Source organism: Garra rufa, chromosome 23 (assembly GCF_049309525.1).
Source record: "Garra rufa chromosome 23, GarRuf1.0, whole genome shotgun sequence".
Lineage (NCBI taxonomy): Eukaryota > Metazoa > Chordata > Actinopteri > Cypriniformes > Cyprinidae > Garra > Garra rufa.
In genome coordinates this window covers 16,499,669-16,526,127 of record NC_133383.1, presented here as the reverse complement: position 1 = coordinate 16,526,127, position 26,459 = coordinate 16,499,669, and the positions used below count along the sequence as shown (strand labels likewise).

Here is a 26,459-nt window from a genome sequence, read left to right as displayed (position 1 = left end):
AAACACTTTTATTACATACATTATTTAAAATATAATTTATATATATCTTTATTTATTAAGTAATAATATTGGGACAAATAACAGATTAATGAGACCAAAGACTACCGTTAGATTTACTCAAAACGAATTACATGTCATGTGTAACCACTACAGAGACATCAGAGCCAGCGGTAAATTCCAGAAGATCTGGCCGTGTTGAGACCACTCTCGAGCGGATTGATGAGTGCAGAACACCCGCTGACGATATGGATCTTACACGTCCGAAAACGACAAAGCTAGTTTTTTAAATAGACGTTATCTTTATTAACAAACTGAATATTTGACTATAAACACGTACATTCATACAATCAGATTTGAAAACAGGAACGCCCTTCACAATTTTGTATCACTCCGCTTGTTCTAGCCGGGTCTGTTTTTTTTTTTGGGAGTGTCATGGCGGACACCCAAATCCTGTATCATTTTATAAATATTAAAATTTTTGCGTCACAAAATGTAGTTTTAAGAGGTTTCCAGACGAGAATGTAAGTGTTTATATGCAGTTTTTCCCTCCCAAAATTGGACTTTATACCTTGCAATTGTATGTTTATATCTCACAATTCTGAGAAAAAAAGTCAGAATTACAAGAAAAAAGTCAGAAACTCGCATTTGTGAGAAAAATTAAGAACTGTGAGTTTTTATCTTGCAATTCTGACTTTATTTCTTGCAATTTTGAGTTTATATCTCACAATCAGAATTGCGAGAAAAAGTTGCAATAACCTTTTCTTATTTTTTATTCAGCTGCAGAAATGGGCTTCCATACTGTCTGCTGAGAATATGAAAATTGGGACAATTTGTAATTTACGCTTTTAAAAATTGTTTCATGGTAACATTTTAAATGCCTTGGTATCATTTTAGATGCAATTATTCAATTCTATTAAATATTTAAATAGAAAAAGTAAATACTAGTAAATTACCATACATATACTCTTAAAAATAAATGCTTTAAAAGTTCTTCGCAGCGATGCCATAGAAGAATGATTTTTGGTTCCACAAAGGACCATTCAGTCAAAGGTTCTTTAAAGAACCATCTCTTTCTTGTCTTTTTATAATCTGAAGAACCTGCTTTTGCCACAAAGAACCTTTTGCTGAACAGAAAGGTTCTTTAGATGTTGAAGGTTCTTTATAAAACCATTTAGACAAAAAAAGTTCTTATACGGCATTGTGAAGCACCTTTCATTTTAAGAGTGTACATATAAAAAATAAATCCCTATGTTCAATTTTAAGCAGATTTTGGTTTAATTCTATATATAATTATTAATTCTGTTCTTGTGCTGGTTGCTGCCACTGGATGCCCAATCGTTGCTGGAACAAAATCAGTTCCGAACCATCGATTTACATCATGTTCTGTTGAGCAAATGTCACATTTCAAGCAGAAGGAGAAACATCTTGAAAACTGGGATTGACATGTGGAAAATAAGTGGAAAAAAACAAACGATAGATCTGTGCATGAATCTAAAAATACCAACACCTCTCTCATTAGTTTAGATGAGAATTTGTAACGAGGATTCATAATTTCATCTGGAATCAAAGCATCACTCAAATGTGTTCACTCAAGTCTGTGCTCTCATGTTTGTCTGAACAAATCCTCTGTGCAAAGACGTCTTGGGAGTCATCTCACTGTTTCTTTGTTTTTGTACTCACAATTGTTTTCATTGTTATTCTGGGAAAAAACCAAAGAGGTTTTGTTGGTATAACAAGGACAATAGTGCTCCATTTAACAGCATCAACATTGCCCTGACCTTGCTCGTTCTGAAACATTTCTCTTTCAGGAATCAGGTGATGTTACCCACATAACACTGCTCTATAAAACACATATGCATGATATGCAATAGTGAAACTGTTCATTTTGAGTTAGGCTGCACAATCGTGATTCTCTGGGATTTCAAATAAAGTAAATACAGTTTTTTAATGATCATTAGAGGACATTGGCAAAGCCTTGATAGACCAAAAACTGGAGATAATATTCAGCGAGAATACAGGGCCAACTTGGCTGCAAGTGAGTGCATTTCAACAGCCCCATTCTAGCCAGCTTCAGACTACACACCACCTGTGTATGTCTGTCCTTTTGATGCTAGCTGAGAGAGACAAAACAGGTATTTTGTGAACTCATCCATTACAGATCTCACTACCCTGTGACCTTGAAACAAGCTAATGTGCTAAACCTATCACAAATATGCAAATAGCAAAAAACAGGGACCTATTCGCTCGTCTCATATTAGCCGGCTTACCTTGCAGACTTTTTGATATTGATTTAAAAGACACTTCAGTTGAGTACAGAATTATGTAAAAACATTTTGTGCACTGTTTTCCCAAGCATATGCCTGAGAGATAAAATAAGACTGATTTATTATATCACAAAAACACTTTGAAGAGGTTGAAACTGCAGCTGAATATCATATTTACATTTACATTTATTCATTTACATTTACATTTATTCATTTATCCAAAGCGACTTACAATTGGGGAATACAACAAGTGATTCATCCTAAGGAGGCAGATCGACATAGGAAGTGCTCAAAAATACCATATATCAGGCGCTGTTAGATGAGTACGGGCTAGAAAGGGAAGATCAGGAAAGAGAGGAGATTTTTTTTTTTTTTTATGAATATCATATTTAGTCACATCCATTTGCTTTTCACCAAAAACTATGCTGATAGATATATCATTTCTACTGAGTTTTCATAAAAACCTACAGTACATGCTATCAAAATCATTTTTCTCTTCAGATGTGGTACTAATGTACCCTGAAATGACTCTATATCAACATATACAAACAAGACAGTTTGCTGCCAACTTATCACACTAGGCTTAAAAGGAATATGTCAGCCAAAAAATAAAAATTTGCTAAAACATTTATTCACCCTCAGGCCATCCAAGTTTGTTTCTTTGTTAGAACAGATTTGGAGAAATTTAGCTATACATCATTTGTAAGTAATTAACATGACTGCATGTTTGTATGAAACAAATCCATCAGTAAGGTGTTTTATCTTTAAATTGTCGCTCTTTCAGACTGTTTTTGATTGTAAACAGCACTTGATCTGTGCACATTTCTCTCTTGATTCAGACGAGACGACTTCTTCACTGGAGAAAGCAATATTATGGAGAAAGGACACGTAATTTAATGAGAAGCAGCGGTTTGAGTTAAAAAATGGCCTAATTTTTTGAGAAGATGTTAATTGATTGACTGGAGTCATATGGATTACTTGTGTTGTTATCAGCTGTTTGAACTTTAATTCTGACGGCACCCATTCACTGCAGAGGATCCATTGGGGAGCATGTGATGCTTAATTTCTCCAAATCTGTTTATGTGATGAAGATACAAACTCATCTGGATGGCCTGAGGCAGAGTAAATTTTCAGCTAATTTTCATTTTGGACAAACTATTCGTTTAACTAGCAAAATTAGCATTTTTTGGGCACTAACGAGCATTAACCGGTGGCCTAAGCAGTTTTGTCCTTCTAAATGCAAGTACATAAAATGTTTCCTCCTTACACTATAATGACCTTCATTTGTCTTCTGCATGTAGTGGTTTTATAAGAATAATGCTTTGTGTACCTCAGAGAAGGAGCTCAAAGGAAAACCTCAGGTTTCGAATTGCGCTGGACGCTCACGCGTCGCATGTCTCCTCTCACGTTGCATCTGATCGATGCATCCGATCGATAACGCGGAAGACGATGAGGCCATTTACAGAGACACATACCTCCAGCTGCAGTCATCAACCACATAAATAGATGTAGCGCTGATACGCTACAGGACGGCAAATGCGAAATCTAATGGCACGCTGTCCCATTCGAGAAATGCTAATGAGTGACCTAAAACCGGAACGGGAGCAAGCGTGAAGTATGTTAGGACACTTAAAAACAAGCACGCAGATGTCAAGCGAGATATGTGAGAACGATACCGTAGGCGCTCTTTGAATTTTTAGCAGAGTCGACGCAATAACAAGCTTCAGAGTTTAAGAGGAATAGAGCCACACTTGATGACGGAAATAGACAGAGCGCTACAGTTTGTGTAGGCAGACTTTAGCTGAGCGTGGCAAGATTTAACAAAGCTGAGATAAAGCATTACAGTAAAGGCACACCAAGACCCCATCTGTTCAGAAAGCTCTCAGATCCATTCTCAAGAACGCTATGCTGAAATTGTACACCACTCAGCATGCAACTATGGGGTGTAAGGGAAAAGAAGCCTGCTGCAAACAATTCAATATCTTAAGTGCACTTTTGAGTGCCACAACACCCACTCCCGCATGCTTATGTTGTGCCATGCAGATGCGGAGCGTTGAACTGCACGATACAGCAAGGACGGCCAATGATTGATTTATTAAAACTGGGATGAAGACTTTATAATTAATTGAATTGCAGGTTAAGGGAACTTGAACAGGTGAGCCAAACTCCAATTTGTGCTTTGTGTGTCTAATCAGAAAAAATAAGCACCTTACCTTGGTCTATTTGTTCAGTTATTTAAGCTTTCAGTAATTAGTGTCAGGACAAAGCAGTAAAGGTTAATGAGCATTTGATAAGGCGCCATTTTATTACCAAAACACTTTTTCCCACTGAAATGCGGGAAATCTGACACTTTTTCTGACTCCGCAGATGGTCTGAGAAATGTGATAAAAACTGCGTTACTGGTTTTTGGCGCATATCTGATTTGCGTACCCCAAACCGAGATGGATTTGGCTACAAGCGATGTTAATTGTTTTTTGGACCGCGAATATGAAGGCGATCGACTGCACTGTAAATCATGACAAAGGTCTGGGTATTGACACTTGATTTAGTGAGGAGAAAACAAAGCCTCTGCTCTATTTTTCCGTTGCTCTCTGGGCTGCATGTCTTAAATCAATATCCATCAACGATTTTGAAATTACACCCAGATTAAATCCCAATTTCATCACCGGGAGTCACATCTGCTGAGTTTCATTTAATTACATCAGCCTAGAAAAGGAGAATCAAAGTTGTTTGTCAACCGTTATTTACCCAACTGAAATGTCAACAAAATCCCAAACCAACGCGAAGCTAGTTTTTGACAAGCTTTCTTCATCCGCACATTAAACGATATTCACTTTAAGAGATGTGAAAAACCCTCTCAAGATTTACCTTGTACGATGAGGTGCACTTTTGTCGATTCTGGTTTCTTGTTTGTGAGGATGGAACACACGTACGGCCCTTCGTCGTATAAGTTCACATTTAAGATCTTTATACTGTATTCAGTGACTGCTGTGTTTAGTAGAACCACCCTGGGGTCCAATGACCATTTTTCATTCCCAGTGAAAAGAATCGTGGTCCGGTTGAGCCATGCCACCCGTGATACTTTGTTGTCCACATTGCACCTGTTGAACGACAAAAACAGAAGAGGAAAAATATGATTGCTTGCCATATGTTAATGTAAAAATAGGATCCACAGGGGTTTACAGGGCCAGAAGGCATTGCCACAGCAATTTCACAACTTAGTTTGAATTAGGTTGGAAACATTTTGAGAAACTATAATAAAATGCAAAGTGTTATAGCTAAATGAGAAAGTCATGTTGGGATAGCATGTCCAATTAACAGCTACTACACTTTCTTTAAGTCCTACAGTAGGAAAAGGTCAAGCTAACTTCTACTTGAAGAAAAAGCCGAGAAAACAATGTTTTATATTCTAGATGCAATACTGGAGTCCTAACCCCAAGCCTAACCCTCAATTCAACAGACTTTACTGGAGAAATGCCCATAATATCACTTTAGCTTTCCTTGGAATACAAAAGTAAAAATGTGTGACAGGGCAACGGGTAATATAAACAGATATCTGTCCTTTTTCTCTCCCTTTCTTTCACAGATCTCGAGTACCGGTTGGAAAATTACAATAGCTTTTCACCTCATCCATTTCAAATAGCCGTGAGGAAAAAATTAGGGCAATTCTTGGGCGATAGCCACCTTTCAGTTCAGAAGAATCTGGCTATGACACTACATTTGTCTCCTTCAGAGGAAAGGACATTTCAAAACCGCAGAAAAAGACCTAGAGGCGTTCCCTATACTTATCTTTTTTACCCTTTTCTAAACTTTTGAGTGACGGCTCTAAAGGTTAGGACTAATTGAAAGTCAGAGCTACATATTAAAAAACTGAAGCCGCAATTCCATGCACAGCAGTGTACTTTCACAAAAGACAAAAAAAGACTGTTTTCATAGTGTTTGTTTGTGATGTTCAAGCTGGCATTTGCTTGATTTGTCAATAGTTATTTGATATTACAATGGCACAGAATGTGCTGTGTTGACATGGTTTTCATCAATGACACTTTACAAGGTGCATTGAGGATTTTCAAAATGCCATTGCCAAACCATTCATGTCAGCATGCCAAAACACTGCAGTAATTCATATTAGTCTTTAAGAGGGCTTCACGCTCAAGGTCAAAATCAGTAAATGGATTATCAGACCCTTTACTGGTGAATTTCCCGGCTCTGAAAATTAGTCAACAAGAGAGCGCTCTTTTGGCAAATCTGGAGGGCAACAATTGCAAGTGTGAAGTGAATGCTTTCTCAGGATATTCTTCAAAGGGAAAAGCTCATTCAGACTCTGTTAATCTATGCAGAGTGCTGGAGCGCAAGAGAGCTTGCAGAGGATTTGAACCATAGAAAACCACAAGATTAAGCTCCGGTCTATAATCATGCACGCTCTGCAGTTTTTGCTTGGGAATCACTGTGCACATTCCAACAATACAATAGATTTTTTTTAAGTTTCAGTCTAAAAATAACCCCAGAGCCGCTCTGCGCTTGGCCTTTACACCTTAAAAGTGTTGCAAAACCTACTGTTCATATTTTAACGTCTTGGTGCTGTGGGGCCTAATTTCCCTTAACTTAATGCTTCCTTTCCCCTCCATACCAAAAAAATTCTCTGAAGAAGCTCCCCCAGATGTTATTACGCACATTAATTCTGTACGCAGCACCCTCCATCTTCCGCACCGCACTGTTCATCATGTCCCAATATGTGTCTAGTTGATAAGTGTGTGGATTTGTACCCTTATTCTGGCTGAGAGCGACAAACTGAGCCTTAAACACCAAAATAATGACATTAGCATGATGGGGAAAATATGGAGGCTGTGCCAAAAGTTAATTTTCTGTTCAAAAGTTACATTTTAAGGGGCTTATTGGTAAAAGGCTTGCGATGTGAATAGGAAGGTCATGGTTCCAATCCCATCGTGAGCACCTTCTCTGGCCGTTCTGAGCAGGACGCTTAACACCTCATCTGCTCTAGGGGTACTGTGGGACAGATGATTGCGTGCCCTGAATTTCTGCGTCTGCCTGTGACAGATTAGATTAGCAATATGCAAGATAACGAGTTTGCATAGTGGCTAAGCATGGGAACTGGTGCATAGTCCTACAAAATAAAGCTAAAAAGTTAGATTTTAAGTGCACCTACAGTATAATGCAAAATCCACTTGGTGGTGTTTGGACATAAATGTGTGTTGGCAGTGTGTGAACACAACCACCCTACAATGATAAAAAAAATCCACCCACTCCTTAATTTTTAGTCTCGATTAAACTCAGCGAGTTGTGTTTGGTTGTATGCTGTCCTCTTATTTTCTCCGCACTTGAGCAGCTGTAACGTCAACAGTGTCTCGTAAGCAATCCCATTGTTCTGTGTTTAGATGTAGGACTGAATATAAGAGTCTTCATTTTATCCCAACATCTGAGCCACTGAGGAAACAGTGGATTACCTTTATTTTTCAAGGTAATGTGCCTACACGTTACCTAAATACGCTTATGTCTGTGCAAATCATTGCACTCCAGACTGCTTTGTAAATGTCATGTCGTTATAGTGCTTAGCTAACATTTTAACCATACTTGTGTGCATACGTTATCTAAGCATTTTAATTGATCAGCGCCGCACTGGTGAGATTAGTTCGCTCTGTAACATTGCACTTTTTTTTACTGACTTTCGGTATGTTTGGCTCCCAAATGAATGGCTGAACACCGGTTCTCTCTCTCTCAGTCAAGCTGCTTCTACTGACTTTATTCCTGTAGGTATGCAAAGCAGAGATGTATACGCTGTGCCCTCTTCTGAAGACCGGGCGGGAATATGCAGCTTATTTGCATTTAAAGTAATACACACCAAAACAGCTCTTTGTGATGAAAAAATGACATTTTCCAGATGTTATAATAAATGATCTTTGAGGTATTTTGAGCTAAAACTTCATAGGCACATTCTGGGGACACCCAAGACCAATATTAGATCTTGTAAAAGGAAGCATAATAGGTGCCCTTTAACAAAAACTGTCGACTTGAGAGTTTAAAAAAGGTGATTGCACATTTCGAAAACAATTAAACTGCTACTAAACAGGACTTGATTTGAAAAACATACAAATATTTATGTTTATGCAATAGTGGGTCAAACAGAACACTGCAATGTCATCACACAGTATACGCTTCACATCAAACAGCATATATACATTCATAATGATCCATATCAAACAGCCGGTGCGCACATTTCCATATGCATATGAACCAATGGTGCCATTATAAATGCAATATGTAAAAAAGACCGCCCTCACTGTGCTTGAAATGACTGTCACTTAAATTTAAGGCCGAGGCAAAAGCATATAGATTTTTTCAGCCTGTGCTAAAAAGTAAGAGGTGTTTCTTGGAAGGCAGAGCCTCCATTATCCAGCATTGACAGGCTGAGATCAGGCCTCATTCAGTGAACTAATGACTCTGTCACACCAGTCCCTTGCACTTCAGCCTAATGGACTGTCAGCCACCTTGGTGCGAGATCGTTTATATGAAGAAATATCTTCTCAACTCAAGCATGTTCTAAAATACATAGATGGATTACCAATATTTTTCACAACAACCTTATTTAGACAGGAAAAAAAAGCTATTTTGTCTAAATAAAGCTTTTTTACTTTATGCAATGAAAGAATGTATTCTTAAACATATATAATGTAATGTATTCAGAAAAAAGCGCACATTTAATTAAGGCTTTTTGAACATTTCTTTCTTCTTAAAACCATCTGGCTGATTAAAAAACAGATTCACATTCATGCTAAATCTTAAACATCTGCTCAGTTTCATTCTGATATCCATATGGTTAATATCGGACATCACCCTGAATATATATATATATATATATATATATATAGTAATAAAGGTAAATGGCAAAAGTAGGTTTCCTGGTCCAGCCTAGTCAGATTGATCTGGTTCGCTGGTTTTAAATGAGAAAACCAGTTAGATGACTATCAACTTGGAAAATCAGCTAGACCAACACCTAAAATCAAACAAAAAAATTTACCCTATAGAGATGAAGTATATTCTGACAAATTCTAGATCTAGTGTTAAGGATTTAAAGAGATAGTTCACCCAAAACTGTAAGTTTTCATTCATCTTTGCAACACAAATTAAGATATTTTTGATGAAATCCAAAAGCTTTCTGACCCTGCATAGACAGCAACACAACTACCACCGTTAAGGCCCAGAAAGGTAGGGCATCGTTAAAATAGTCCATGTGACATCAATAGTTCAACCATAATAATATATAGCTACGAGAATACTTTTTGTATTTTTGAGAATAAACAAGAAGTTAATATTAAGTGACTTACATTGTCTGACAGGGTTTTGCTGATTTTGCTCATTTCGTCGTCAAAAATAGTCCGAAACAAGTCACAACTGAGCCGCTGCGCATCTCCATTCAAACACAGCAGTGTTTTGTTTATGAACAAACGTGCATTTTTAAACAAATCTAGGGAGTCAATGATTCAACTTCACATTCATAAAGACAGTCACTTGCTTTATTCCTGAATGAATCAGCCTTTCGAACGAATCAAATGAATGATATGATTCCGTAATTTCAGTGACTTGCTGCCACCTACTGGCATATTTAGTTTAATTTTTAAAGTATCTTTTTAGTTATTTAAATCATTTAATATTTCTGTATTCAAAATTTTATATTTAAAACATTAATCTCAACATGAATTTATGAATTTGACTGCACTCATGCCACCTCTAAACCTCATTAAACATATGAAAATACACCTAGAAGCCACTTTTGTGTTTTTCTATGCTACCTCTGTAGTACAAATAGATTTTGTTAATACTGATATCATTTGATTGATAACTTGTTCTCATTCTACTTCTTATTCTGCTGTTTTAATTAGAAATTTTAAAAAGCTTTTTATATATATATATATATATATATATATATATATATATATATATATATATATATATATATATATATATATATTTAAATTTGACAAAAGATGACATATTTTTAAGTTGCCAAAAATGGCATTACAAAGGTAAAAACAAAATTTCCCTGTAAATCACTTTAAGGAGTCAAATATGACCTTGTGATAGGAAGGCAAATTTTTTATCAGATTTTTTATTATTGATTAGAAGGTGCTCTTGAAATTTTGACTGTGCTTCTAAATTGTCTAAGTGCTCCTAAAAAGAAAAGTAAGCGTAGAGCCCTAACATTGACTATTATAACAATGTTCTTACTACCTTTCTCGGCCTGGAACGTGTCAGTTGCGTTGCTCTCTATGCAGGGTCAGAAAGCTCTCGGATTTCATCTTAATTTGTGTTCCGAAGATGAATGATGTTCTTATGGGTTTGGAACGACATGAGGGTGAGTAATTAATGACAGAATTTTAATTTTTGGGTGAACTATCCCTTTAACACTCTTAACTGTCTTACTAAAACTCAATAAAAAACTCATAGCCTAAATAAGGGTTAAATCTCTGACAAACATATAGGGCACCACCGTTTTTTAATGTTTGGGTGATGAAAACGAAAGGCCATTTCATGAAATGACACCTGCCATATTTTTCATATCGCTGCTGTGCCTTTTTAAGATATGAGTAGGTCAGTGAGACTCTGTGCTGTGGGGATTCGGTGCTTGCAGATCATTGTCGGCAGACGGCCATGTGGTCTCAGGGCGAGATTAATGACAGGCAGGCTTTATGTGATGGGAGACTGATGAAGGCCATTACACCAGGGGCAATGAATGGTGGCCACTCTGTTTGGGCTTTCAGATAGAGGGGAAACAGGAATGATTTCCCCAACCAGACACAGACAGCAGTGTCGAGAGTTTCATATTGGGATTAGCAGAATGTGGGATATATACTGTATAAAAAGTAACAAATACTGTTTCACAGAAAACCACACATTAAGATGCAGCGTGAAATAGCATACCTTCAGCAAGTCCTTTTTGCTTTGGTTTGAATTTTTCAGAAATGGTCAAAACATTATATAATGTTTTTGACAAAACATTATATGTTTTGAACTTGACAATTCACTTAACTTATTTTTAAAATTATGCATGAAGTTTATTTACTTAAGGCAACGGGTTACCTCAACTTGTTTAAGTTAAGCCAACTTATCACTTTTTACAGTATCGTAAGCAGTGAAGGTGTTTTGTAATTGGATGTAAAAGTGAACATAAAATCTTCATTCTCTGCCGTCATCAGAGCCACAGAGGATACAGTGGATTAGTTTAGTTTTTAATGGTAATGCGCCACCGAATACACTTAATTTATGTATGTGCAAAACATTACTCCAGACTGCTTTCTGAATGAGGGACATTTTGCTAAAAAGTTGAAATCAGTTTGAGTAGTACCCACTGTTCACGATCCAGCTGCACCTTCAGAAAAAGTAAGTCTCACACTTTATATTTTTAATGATCATTTCCAAATCGCCTTCCCTCTTCTACGGAAGAGAGGGGCGGAATGAGCAGTAGCTCATTATCATTTAAAGAGGCATGCACCAAAACAGCTCACTGTGAACAGAGCTGTTTTTGACAAGGTAAAAGTGTTTTTTTTTTTTTTACACAACCATTGATGAATTTTAAACAAAATATGTTGCAGACATTTCATGAAGACCCTAAAGGATCGTACCAATTTGTGGAACATGGGCATCTGATGTCCCCTTCTAAATGTCAAAATGCTTTTTTTAATGGATGTTCAGTTCAAATATGCTTTGCACCAGAAAATACTACAAACCTTGACTTCCTGTTTACATTCAGCAATAACTGATCAAACATATTTGACAGCACAAAATTGAGCTTTCCAATAAATAAATAAATACATAATGAAATATTTTTTAATTTTTAATATTATTTCACAATAATGATGCTTTTACTGTATATTTGAGCAAATCAAAGCAGCTTCAAGTAAGCACAATAGACTTCCAAAAACATTTTGTCAAAGACCCTGCAGACTACCTTACCATTCTAAATATTTGAGCTCACTGATTCTTGATTCACGAGTTCTCTCTTACAGATAATGAACTGAGCGAAAGGTTGTGCGTATTTGGCGTGCTGTCCGGGAGAGGGCCTCGAGCTCGGTAGTCATTCCCGAGCCCGTGGCTCTCCCCCGCCCGGGGGGAGGGGTCCGAGCTCAGCACTGGCCCGAACCCTATAAGCGCTCCCCCCATGGGCTGAAGGTGAGGAGACGGGTAGGAGGAGGGGCGTTGACAAGACAAGAGATGATGAAGGTAGGATTGTTGTGTTATTTATCGGGATTTTTCCTGTGCTGATTGGTTAGGGAAAGTGATTGCTAAGGGTGAATTGGCCGTGTTAATTATCTGTGCGAACTCCTCCCGAAACTTGTTAATAAAACATCACGAAGTGGGACAAAACAAGGTGAAATATGGAAAAAATAAAACCTTTAGACAAATTGAACTATATTTTTAAATCTTCCATGTACTAAGCTACTGAGCTATGCTTTGATTCAACCTCCCAACTTTTCAATTTTTTATCAAAATGTGCTTTTTACCTTGCCATCACTAATTTGTTTTTTAACATTTCAAAACACATTCTCATGTTAGTAGACAGATTACATTTTCACATGTGAGCAGCAATTCCTCAACAAAAATAAAAAAACCATAATCAAATGTTATAATAATAATATTATAAAAGATAATATTTATCTGATGGTGACACATCTGATGGTGGTGACGAAAACCTGAATTTGTAGTCATTTTAACTATCAAATTCACTATTTTATATTTAATGTAATTAAAAATGACTTGAAAACCCCAAAAATATGATGACTTCATGTTGAATGTGAACTCTGTCATTGGCCCATCACCACCGTCAGACAGAAAATTTTACAGCGGTGACATCTGACAGGAGTATATCTAGTAGCTATTTTGTTTACTCTGTTGATGCTAGGTGTAGATAAAAAGTGGGGACACAACTTTGAAACCTTGTTAAACACGCATGTGTTCTTAAAAAACAACCCTGCTTTGATATGAGATATTACTAAGTGTTGCTTTTGATAAAACAAGCTCTTTTTCATTATTAAAAAAACATTTTTATCTATTTTATTGCTTATGAACAATTGAACTCCTCTCTGTGGACAATGTTTTTGATGTTGTGAGAAGACAAAAAGTGCCATAGATTTGATATAATAATGATCAAATTAAATTGAATGGTTTGTGGTACTTGTGTTAAATACAGTCTATTATTAATCCCTCATAACATTTACAATTGAAAATATTTTCATTTTTAAAGCTAATAGCAGTTACAATTGCTGGACATGTTTTGTCCCATGTCTCAAGAATCAGTGAGCTATTCTATTCCAAGCAAAATGCGAATAAAATATTTTAAATGTACACTATTTAAATTATTTTATGATTTGGAGTAGAACTAGAATGCGAACCAAATCATTTTTTTGCTGAGAATAGTTCTTGAAGTAGTTTGTAGCCATGGTGTTATGCATTTCCTGCAGATGCTTTCAAAAAATTTTCCCACTGCGAAAGCAAAAGCGTTTGCTTTTCTGTACCCCATTCAAGTCTCCTGAGTGAGCCGTGGCCCTCGTTTGAATTGAAATAACAGTACAATAGTACAGGCCGCCACTTGTGATTGCCACTTTTGTCACTGCTTTCAAGGTGGATGCACTAACATTCTATTTGTGTCAGTCCTCAGAGGATCCGTCTGAAGGCCTCAGCCCACCTCCATAGCTAACTAGTCATGTGGATGAATGGCTTGCAGAAGTATGAAGAGAAACTGCCATTTTTGGCCCATCACTCAAGAACACGAGAGACAGACAAGCCCGATAAACACTGCCGTTTGCTTTGTCCCACACAGCGGTATCTCCACATCAAAGACCCAAAGCTTCACCGGAAACTGTGCTGAAGAAGGCAAACACCACATTGAGAAGGAAAATAATATTTTAGACAGGAAAACACATTGCTAATAATATGTCTGCATATTTACAATAGAACAAGTATGTACCTTTTTAACCAAATGCATCACTTCATGCATTCCTTAAGAATTAAACCCATGACCTTGACATTTCAAGCCTAAAATAATGTAATGTAAATGATAAATGTAAACAAATATTTCAAACACACGTTTAATAAGTAGTAGTTTAAAGTAATATTTTATTTTCAACTGTTTGTACGTTCAAGTTTAACCTCGAGCTTGAAGCTGATTGATCTGTGGTTGCGGTACTGTATGTACACAACCTCAAGTCGCATCGCATCCGGTAAAGACATACGCAGGATTATTTATGAGTCATTTTGGTACAAATGTTCTTGATAAGCCTTGAAGGACATACTGCTAAGCGGAAGTATATTCTGCACAGAATGGCACATTAAAACAGAACAGAAAGCAAACGCAACCTAAAAGGATAAAACTGTGAAAAGACATGAAGGAGAGAAAAACTAGGAGATGTTGAATATGCCTTGAAGCAAGGTCAAGTCACTAAAAATGCAAAGAGTGAACAACATCTCTTAAACAAGCAATATACCAAACAGGATGTGGCTTACAGAAGAATGAGGTTGGTCAGAGAACTGTACTTTGAAAGGTTTTCAAATAACTGAATTATTAAAAATTTAATATAGAAATAAATCGTAAAAGACGTTTTGTGGAAACACACAAGTCATTTTCTAAGAAAATTCACCTTGAACATATTTAATTTTTTTTTCTTTTTTTAACTTTTTTGAAATGGCTAACAGCAGTTTTACACACTTGCAAATCTTTTATACATATAAAAATATCAGCATGAGGTGCTGCAGGTCGCCACCACCAGAAAAGAGTTGGCAAGGTCTCATTTAAAGATGAAAAGAAGAAAATCGCCCTCCGGAAACATCAGGCAGCTGGACTCAAAACAAAGGATTCTGGTCTTGGAACCTGAGGGGGTTTAGCCAGCACTCCCTACAAACTCTGAAGCATGCAGTAAAAGAGAGCTGCATGGAATGACAATTCACAGAATTTCCCCAGAGACAGATATCCAGGATGATCTTCTCTTTATCTGGACCCTTGTCTGTAGACACCTATTTATAGTTCCCGTGGTAATAGTCGGAAGAGAGGTTTAATCGATGCATGCTCCATTATGTTTTTCAATATTTAAACCAAAACACACAAAATGGTCATAGACTGTAAGACCTTATAAATGGTTTTAATAAAATTCTTGGTCTGGCTCAGGATTTTATCTTGTGATACAGCGCACATGAACTTGGAGAAGGAGGGTTGAACTTTTATTTCTTCTCTAACATTCCTGCACTTTACATCAGTGATGGTTGCACTCTGGAAGATACATGAGCCGAATGGTTCATTTGTATTAAAAATATGATCTGACAGAAATCTCATAAACTCACAACAACGCTATACAGATTCCCAAGGCTGCTCACTTTTGTGATACGCATGGAACTGAGGAAAGCTTTTTAAATAGTGTTTAGCTGTGAAGACATACTGTTTTGTAAAGATCTCTATTTAAAGGGACAGTTCAGGCAAAAATTAAAATTCTGTCAATAATTACTCACCTTTATGTTTTTCCAAACCCGTAACACCTTTGTTCATCCTCGGAACAAAAAATAAGATATTACTGATGAAATCCGAGAGCTTTCCGACCCTGCATAGATACAGGGTTCATACAAGGTGCTTGAAGTACTTGATTTTGACTTTTTAAAATTTAAGATCTAGAATACCTTTGAAATGACCTTTGTCAAATGATTTGTGATCAGAACTTTGGAGCAGGTTCGCAATTTTTTTTTTTTTTTTTTTTTTTTTTCTTTAGATTGGAACTTCAGAACGCGGATCATTTGATTCAGATCAGGATTTTGGAGGATTTTCAGATTTTTTTTTTCTTAAACAGTAGAAAACATTAAACAATTAAGGTAGGACAGTTATAAAAACAAAGGGGAAAAAAATATACACAAATTAAAATTAACAATTGATTTACAATAGTAAAAGTGTGGTATATTTTGTAATACTTTAGTAGTAATACTTTGCATGTGCTTCACTTTATTTTTGCCATTTTGTTTTATTACTATTAGTATTCTTTTTATTTATCTATTTATATTTTTTTGTAATTAGAAAGAGAAGACATTCTTTGATAAGTGAGATCTCTGACTGAAGTCCTTAAAAAGAATTAGGGCTTGAAAAGTCCTTAAAGGAACACTCCACTTTTTTTGGAAATAGGCTCATTCTCCAACTCCCCTTGAGTTAATAAGTTGATTTTTACCGTTTTGAAATCCATTCAGCCATTCTCCTGTTCTGGCGATATCACTTTTAGCATAGCTTAGCATAGATCATTGAATCCTATTAGACCAATAGATTAGGAACTACACTCCCATTCCGGTGTAATAGTCAAGGAAGTTTGCTGCCGTAATATGGACGCAGCAGGCGCAGTAAAATCACGCAGCGCCTGAAATTAGTTCCCAGCTAGGTAACTTCCAACGAGGAATGCTCCCTGTGCATGCAGTTGGTCATGTTGTGCTGCAATGTGCTGCGTCATATTAATGCGCCTGCTTCGGCCATGTTACGGCAGCAAACTTCCTTGACTATTACGCCGGAATGGGAGTGCAGTTCCTAATCTTATCGGCCTAGAAAATCGCATCTTTACATTTTCCGCCGGCCTTAGTACACGATATAACTGCAGAAGGGTCAAGTTTCAAATAGGACAAATATGGAAACTCGTTGGTCATTTTTGAACATGATGCTATTGGTCTAATAGGATTCAATGATCTATGCTAAGCTATGCTAAAAGTGATATCGCCAGAACAGGAGAACGGCTGAATGGATTTCAAAACGGTAAAAATCAACTTATTAACTCGAGGGGAGTTGGAGAAAGAGCCTATTTCCAAAAAAAGTGGAGTGTTCCTTTAAAAGTTCTGGAATTTCATTTTCGTATCTGTACAAACCCTGATAAATAGCAATACAACTGACACATTGAAGACCCAGAAAGGTAGTAAAAAGTAGTTAAAATAGTCCATGTGACATCAATGGTTCAATCGTAATTTTATGAATGGCCAGAATACTTTTTGTGTGCAAAGAAAACAAAAATAATAACTTTATTCAATCATTTCCTCTCTTACGTGTCAGTCTCCGCCACGCATTCAAGGGAGTAACACCAAGAATAAACTGTTGAATAAAGTCGTTGTTTTCTTCGCACACAAACGTATTCTCATAGCTTCATAAAATTAAGGTTGAACCACTGATTCCATATTGACTATTTTAACAATGTCTTTACTACCTTTTTGGGCCTTGAATGTGGTAGTTGTGTTGCTGTCTATGCAGGATCAGAAAGCTCTTGGATTTATTCAAAAATATCTTAAGTTGTGTTCTGAGGATAAACAAAGAATTGGAACGACATGAGGGGGAGTAGTTAATGACAGAATTTTCATTTTTGGGTGAACTATCCCTTTAAAAGTTCATTTCATTTTTGGGCACATAAGAAAATAGATAGATAGATAGGGAGTGGGGTGTTGTTTTCCTCTTTCCTTGCGGTGTGATTTTTCTGTCATTGTGTACTTCAGAAATTTGCATCCTTTCCTGACCATTTCTTGGGGGTGCTGTGCATTTCTCTGTCTCCAATTGACAGCTCAAAATGTCTTCCAGATACGCATGACTGGGGCAGAATGACTGCCGGCAACGCCAATGAATAGAAACAAGTCCCCACAGCGTGAGAGTGAGAATGTAGATAACTGATAAAGCCAAGATACACCTACTGCCTATCATCAGCCTGATTCAATTCTGCTTTATCTAGCTGCAATGATACGATTCTGATACCTGATAATACTGTGGGTGCACCAGCACTCCGGGCTTAACATTTTTTTTTTTTTTTTTTTTTTAGAAAAGATAAAGTGAAAGGAAAGAACATGGGGGGAGAGAACGAAAGAGAAAAAAGTCATGAGCTGTGTGGTTTGGGAGTTCATATGAGGGAAATTATTCTAATACTACGGGAAAAGTAAATACACTTAGTATTTGCACGACTAACATTTGCAAGAGGTGCATAAGTGAATTCAACTCACTTTGATGTGAGAAAGTGGGAGTGACAGAATCTCAAAATGTTTTACAGGCACTAATGAAATCCTGTGAGAAACTTCCAGTAAGTCAATATTACTCTAGCTAAAAAAACAACATGCAAGATTATCCTTTTACAGAGGAGTACCGATTCTCTCCACTTATATCTAGACCTAGCTGGGTAATCGGCACATGAACAAAATTATGTTTACAAAGACAGCACATCTTTTATCTAAATGCAAAATCTCAGAGCGATATCACCTCCACAACATAATCATTAGCTCTCAATGCATGAAACACATGAGGAATCGTGGGAGGTTATTAGGCCAATCAAAAGCCAAAGCATGTGCTGCTAATAGAATCTGTACAGGTGGTCCAGAAAATTTCCAAGTCATCATTGTTCTGATTGGTTGAAAGCAGCGTGGCGTGTCTAGCGGGCACAGGATGTAGGCAGTCTGGGGGCCTGATTAATCTTCATTTTTCTGCTCTGTCATTTTTAACCGTGATTCACCAATCAGCCACTGCGACAAAGACATTTGTGCAAAGAAACACTTGGAAATAATTACCAGACTTTGCAAAGTAGGAAAAAAGCGTGAAAACTAGCACAGAATGTGTGCATGAAGATCTGCTGAGACAGACCTATATAAATTAATTAATCAATTTTAATAAAATATTTTTTATAATAACTAATAAAGCTTAAATAAAAATGTTTTTTTTAAGTGTTTAACTGTGAAGATCTACTGTTTTTTAAAGGTTAATTTTATATCTGTTGTTCTGGTAGAACAACAGATAGATATACATATCACCATACCATCTTGAGTTTTACATTTTCAACAAAATGTTTGCATTTCTGCAATAGTTGTGGATTCATATATAGTAGGGATGTAACTATATCAAAATCTTACAATACGATATTGCAATATGAAGTCCGCGATACAATTTATTGCGATATTTAAACAAAAAAAAGGCACATAAGGGATTGAAAAAAATGAAATTTTTGCACATTTTAAAGTTAAATTATTCTATCTAATGCACTTAGAGAGTTCAAAATTAAGAGCTCCAACCCATGTTCTAAGAAAAACTTGACTTGTACCTGAACTTTAAAGGAGACTCAACCCTCTTTTTAATAAGAAGAATGACAGTAATGGCTACACTGTTAGACATTTCTGTAATTTCTACAGTTATTTACTGTATATCACCCAGTATAAAACAGCAAATTCCCTTTAAAGTAAATAACTGTAATTCCCTTTGCATAATGGGAATTTTCTGTGATGTCAAACACCACATACAGAGACTAACTGTACTTTTAAAAATTGCTGTATACTGCTGTATTTGTGGTAACGACCTCTTTGGTGCCACTCTATTGAGGTAATTCTTTTCCTCATTTCTTACATTTGGACTGACAGGATTTTGCGCTACAGGAGTTTATCCTTCGTGTCAGAAACAGCGCGAGTGAAACAGTGTGCTTAGAGTACTACTGTACTTCAGAAATATACTGGGGCATCAGTTTACTGTCCTGCACCTATTGTGGATAGTATCACGGATTTTAATGGTTTCTATACTGTCTTTTCTCGCGTCGCGCCGCTCGCGTCTGAGTACACGGAACCAGCTGGGCAAAGCCGGGGGTTTCCCCCGGGGATGGAACCCGCGAGCGGGAGAGTTCCGGAGAGCATCTGCGCTGTGTATTGATTCACCTTACGAGAGAATATGACAACAAGCAAGGTAAAATATATATTTGTATGTCTGTTTGTGTGTGGTTTGTAAGATTTTTGCCCAACAGTTTAACCTAGTAACATTTACTCGTCAACATTATGGTAACGTTACATAAACTTTACCACGGTAAACTGCTGCGTACTTTCAATTAACAAACGACGCTGTCAGCTTATTAAATTACCAAATAAAATTATTTTAACGCACAAGGCATAATCTTATATTAGCAGTACGTTAACTAATGTGAAATTTTGATCGTGTTAATTAACGTTGGCCAGTATCTATTTGAGAATACAAAGTCGTATGTTTGCTAGGTTAAAAGTTTTATGACTAGCTGCCTTTCTAGTTTTAGCATTAGATTTAAAAAAAAAAAAAGAATTTAATATTTACTGCATTTTGTGTGTGTGTTTAAAGGCAACTCAAGTGAAGCATCACAACGGACAGGAGCAGGCCAGCCATGCTGGGACTGATAATTCATGGTAAGACAATCACTTCACTATGATTTTGAGAGGTTTGTGTATTCCATATGGGGGTTTGTCTTTTACAAATGTGTAATTTCTTTTTTTTTTTCTTTTTTTTTCTTTCAGGGAACAAATTTCTCTATGTAACAAAGTGGATGGTGAGCAAAGGTGGCCTACGTTTTGGAGCAGCACCTGGAATGCCTTAGATGGGAGAAATGGTGAAGAAGATGCACTGTTCCAGCATTGGAAGACACATTGTGTATATGCAATGTTTAAATAAAGAATGTGACATTTTGGAATAATTGTGTCTGTTTGAATTGAATGTCAGTAGGACCTATAAAATTAATTCTATATGAAAATTAAAAATTTAATGAAATCTATATACAAAACAATGAATTACAATAATATTTGGCAGTACATTACTACAGTGCCTTACTGTAAACTGAAATACAGTTGGGTACTGTAAATCCTAATAACAGTAACTTACTTTAAGCAACAGTAAAAACACTTTGAAATGTCTAACAGGGTATAAATTGTAAAACAATTGCAAAATAAATGAATATTTAATAGGTATATTATTTTACTACAGAAGGGAAATTATAATACGTATTTACTAATTTCTTCACTTGAAAGAGATATTTTGAATTTAGACTGCAGTAACGTTACCCCTTTAAATCGCCAGCTGTCAGCAATTCATACTGCACTTTTAAGCTTTCATATTGATGGAAACAGCAGTAGAGGTTTTATTTTGACGGAAAACTCCAGCTTAAGTGAAAACAGGCTTACAAAAACGCGTCTCACTACAAATCTAGTGAAAGGCTGTAATCATCTGCTGCGAAAATAAAGCATAACTGTTGACCATTGTGTTCCCAAACGCACGCTAAACTCACAGTACATGCAATACACGAGTTCACTGCATTTATTCACTGTAAACAGATCTGTTCTGAAGCGTGGAAAACACCGGATCACGAGCTGATCGCCTGAATGAAGTGCGTGCTTCAATTTGAAATGGAAACGAAAACAGACTTGATGAAGGGATTAAGCTATATTGCGCTTTCGGTTTTAGTGCGTCAAAGCATTATGGCCCAAAACACAACTTTAAAGACCAGAATAAGAATTTTAAATATATTTTAAAAACTACACATTTTGCCCGGAAAACCTATGGTTTCATATCATCATGTGACCGCAATAATATCAAGACAGTTTTGCTCTTGCGGTATCACAATATTGATAATATCGTTACATCCCTAATATATGTGACCCTGGACCACAAAACCAGTCTTAAGGGCAATTTTTTTAAACTGAGCTTTATACATCATCTGAAAGCTGAATAAATAAGCTTTCTATTGATGTACTGTATGGTTTGTTAGGATAGGACAATATTTGGAATTTACAATTTGAAAACCTGAAATCTGAGGGTGCAAAAAAATTAAATACTGAGAAAAACTCCTTTAAAGTTATCCAAATGAAGTTCTTAGCAATGCATATTACTAATTAAAAATATATCAAAATTAAAAGTTTTGATATATTTACGGTAGGAAATTTACAAAATATCTTAATGTAACATGATATTTAGTTAATATCCTAATGATTTTTGGCATAACAGAAAAATCTACAGTATAATTTTGACCCATACAATGTATTGTTGGCTATTTCTACAAATATACCTGTGCTACTTATGACTAGTTTTGTGGTCCAGGGACACGTATAGTTATTTATTTTTAAATAAAAAAAAATGTATAAATCACCTTTTGAGACCAAATTATTTCCACTATCTATAATGACATCCCGTTTTCTAGAAATAATCTGCCAATGCTCGGAGTGGGAGAACAGTAAGTCTGCACACACACAGACTAAATGTGCCAGGTGAAATGACAAATGGCAGCCAGTGAGTGTGCTGTCTGGGCCTCCACCAGGGGTTGTATGAAGCAAATCACCAACAACTCTACAAAACAATATGAAATGTTTTGTAAAACCCCAGGAATGTAGCTTCTGCATTTAAGGAAGCACTGACTCCTGATCAGAGGGAACAAACTCTATCTTTCTCTTCTCTCCTTCCACGAAAATCAATTTCTCCCTCTTCAGGCAAACTCGTTCTGAGAAGGCTTATGAATAGAAGTGTTTACGTTCTTTAGTAAAGCATTAAAGCCAAGTCAAAAGCCTTGACGTTAAAAATAAAGAAAGTGAAGGACAGAATCGAGTCGAGTGAAAGAGGCGATGATTCACTGTCGACTGCAATGCCACCATTCTGAACCTCGGTTTCATTCAGTTTCACCTCGAAAGCCAGGGTCAGGATACTGTATGTAGTCATGAACTCATTGTACAAAAACATCTAAACAGTTGTGGGGAATTTCAAGCACATTTGAAAACACATAAAAATTGGCCTTAAAAGAATATCTATTTTACCAATAAAACATATTCAGAATGACAAGTCAGATTCATTATTAAAGCACATATCCAAAAAGAAATAAATTGGCATCAAATATGCACTACCATTGAAAAGTTTTTTTAATGTTTTTGAAATCAGCGTCTTTTGCTCACCATGGCTTTATTCATTTGAATAACGATAAAAACAGTAACACTGAAATATTCTTACAATTTAACATTACCGTTTTCTATTTTAATGGATTTTTAAATGTAATTTATTACAGTTATATGAAGCTGCAGTCACATGATCTTTCAGAAAGCATTCTAATATGATTTGGTGCTCAAGGGGGAAAATGAATTATTATGAATGTTAACAACAGCTGCTTAATATTTTTGTGGAAACTGTGATACATTTTTCCAGGATTCTTTGATGAATAGAAAGTTATAATAGAAGAACAGCATTTATTTGAAATAGAAATCTATTGTAACAATAGACTACCAGTCAAAAGTTTTTGGACGGTAAGATTTTTTATGTTTTTTAAAGAATTCTCTTCTGCTCACCAAGCCTGCATTTATTTGATCCAAAGTACAGCAAAAACAGTACAATTTTGCAATATTTTTATTTTTAAAATGTTCTATTTGAATATATTTTCAAATGCAATTTATTCCTGTGATCAAAACTAAATTTTCGGCATCATTACTCCAATATGCTGATTTGCTGTTCAAGAAACATTATTTTTGGGGAAAGAAATTACAGAAATTAATATTTTTATTTAGCAAGGATGCTTTAAATTGATTAAAAGTGATGATTAAGACATTTATAATGTTACAAAAGGTTTCTATGTCAGATAAATGCTGTTCTTCTGAACTTTCTATTCATCAAAGAACCATAAAAAAGTTGTACTCACCTGTTTTCAACATAATAATAATACATGTTTTTTGAGCAGCAAATCAGAATATTAGAATGATTTCTGAAGGATAATGTGACTAGAGTAATGCTGCCAAAAATTCACTGAAATCACAGGAATAAATTCTATTTTAAAATATATTTAAATAGAAAACAGTTATTTTAAATATATTTTTTTTTACTGTTTTGCTGTTCTTTGGATCAAATAAATGAACAACTTGGCTTGGTGAGCAGGAGAGACTTATTTAAAAAAAAAATAATAATAAATTAAAATTTTACAGTCCAAAAACATTTGACTGTTAATCAATGTAATGCATCCTTGATTTATATATATATATATATATATATATATATATATATATATATATAGATAGATAGATAGATAGATAGATAGATAGATATAGATATATATATATTTATAGATATATATATATATATATATATATATATATATATATATATATATATATATATATATATATATATATATATATAGATATAGATATAGATATATATATATATATATAAACTTTCTGACCCAAACTTCTGAATGGTGTACATAATTCATAACCTTGATTTTAAAATTTTCAGTATTTTCGAAAAATAGACTGTTTAGGCACATCATTAAAGAAATATTACTACAAAGTGTACACTAGTACCTAACATAAGCCAGTACACATGTTGATAAGTAATGAGAGAAGTCCTGCGGTGAACTTATAGTGTTAGTAAGCATTCAGACTCATTTTTGGAGATGGATGCTCTATTTGGAAAAAAATCAGCTGAATAATAGAAATGTTCTTTCCCACTTTTAGAAAAAAAATTACATTTCTTGGATTGTGACAATTCATTTCCTCTAAAACCATAAGAGTTTTGTGACAGCTGTCTATACATTAAAATCTATCCAGCCCACTCACACACCAGCAGATTGAAAATCATGGCAGTCGTACAGAAGGGAAGTCTGAACCCATTTCAGTTTAATTACAGCACATTTTATTCCCAGGGAAAACAATAGCCCCTTCAAGCTGCCTGTGAGGTTTTACCTCAAGATGATTTAGCTCTCAAGATGTCAAACTCTCTGTCAAGCAAATACATGGGTTGCAGTAGCCTAATAGTTAAGATTCTGTACCGCAGACACAAAGGTTCAGCCCCGAGCAGGAGTGGGACAGGAACTGGGGACTTACTAATATCACAGTCCTGCTCTATCACCATTGTGCCCTTGAGCTGGGCACTTAACCTCAGGTTTCTTTGCGAGAAGTGAGCCTGCAATTAATCCACAGAAAGTCAGTAGGAATTCAAAGCATGCTATGTGGTAAGAAGCTAATAAGTTACTATAAATGCAAGATTTTCGAGTCCTCAATGCAGATAATGGCCAAAATCCATCTACTCAGACAGGAAGTAACTGTCTGATTGACGGGTAAGATTGCCAACTTTTAAAACTGATTATCAGTGAAGCCAATCCGATCAGAACTGACATATTCTGCCAGTTTTATGTGCTAAACACATCAGACAGCCAGCAACTGACTGCGGTTGGACCGTGGACGTGTCGTTTGAGGCTGAAACTATGCATTACATAACAGCCAGAGCTTGAATCTGCATGAAAAGACATTGATTATGAGCGTCAGCAGATAGCATCCTACTTTATGAAAGTCTCCTAATGTTTTTGATAGCACAGAAATGCCTAATAGCCTCCAGTGCTTGACTTTGCATTACTTTGGGCTTTTGTCGATGATGGTCTTTGGAGACCCTGATACAATCACGTCCACTTTTACTGCAGAACTCTACCTAATTACCACACCATTGTCTTCAAAGGAAATCCTGATGTGCACTAATCTAAAACCGCACTGCAATCTTTTATAAAACACCTGAGAGCCCATTCGTGTTCCTTTTGGAAGCACTGGCACTTCATCAGTTCTCACGCATACACACACACATATACCGCAGACAGCGCTGAAAGCAAAAAGATTGTATTTGCACCTCTAAGGAAACGAGGGCATGAGCAGAGGTTTGCGCTGCCAGGCAGTGATACGTTATGCTCTGTGCATGCAGTATAGGAAGATCCAGGAAGGTCTTGTGAGGAAACAATTGCTATTCCATTTAAATTGCATTTCGAGTTTCTTTTGTTCTCGTTCTGCTTCATATTGAAATTATAGGCGCTATGAAATCTGTATTAAAAGGTCACTCGAAAAGGGGTGTGCATAGTATTTCTTTTTCCTTTGTTCCAGTGCGAACCTTTAATTTTCTACAAAACAAATGCATATTTGTACATTGATTAATCTCCATTTGCACATGTCTATAGAGAAAGCCCAGAGGTCACTCTATTAAACTCCAAAATGTCATTAGTGTGAGTGGCATCTAAATTAGGGACAGCCACTTCACCATGCACAATTTTGGACATTATCTCAAAGAAAAGATTATTATTTAAAGACTGTTCTGCAGATTGGTGGTGGGGATTTTTTTATGACTTTTTCTGCATCGTTATGCCAGTGGGCATATTCTTTCTTACATATTCTTTTCAGCAACCATGTTAACGGATTAGAGCGTTCACACTGCACGCGGTTGCTGTCCGGCAGTACGTCCTAGAAGCGGTGCCTTTGCAGCAGTGCAGCGATCGTTTCGGCACCGAGTCTATTTTTTGCTGCGCTGTATGCGCTGAATTAATGTTACAGTGCATTGTTCGCTGTAAAAATGAACATGGATTGACACGGAAATGTACCATAAATGCATATAAATTTCACAGTCAACACGTGGCTTTTTGGCTA

At 36.0% G+C, this 26,459-nt stretch overlaps 1 protein-coding gene across 2 annotated transcripts in view; it reads right to left on the bottom strand.

The window, feature by feature from the left end:
• Nucleotides 1-26,459, bottom strand: part of opcml (opioid binding protein/cell adhesion molecule-like) — a 245,374-nt gene that overhangs the window by 84,235 nt on the left and 134,680 nt on the right. For both annotated transcript variants that reach the window (XM_073829184.1, XM_073829183.1), the window contains one exon: nt 5,133-5,365. In XM_073829184.1, coding sequence (XP_073685285.1) covers nt 5,133-5,365 — 233 coding nt within the window. The remainder of the gene's footprint in view (nt 1-5,132; nt 5,366-26,459) is intronic.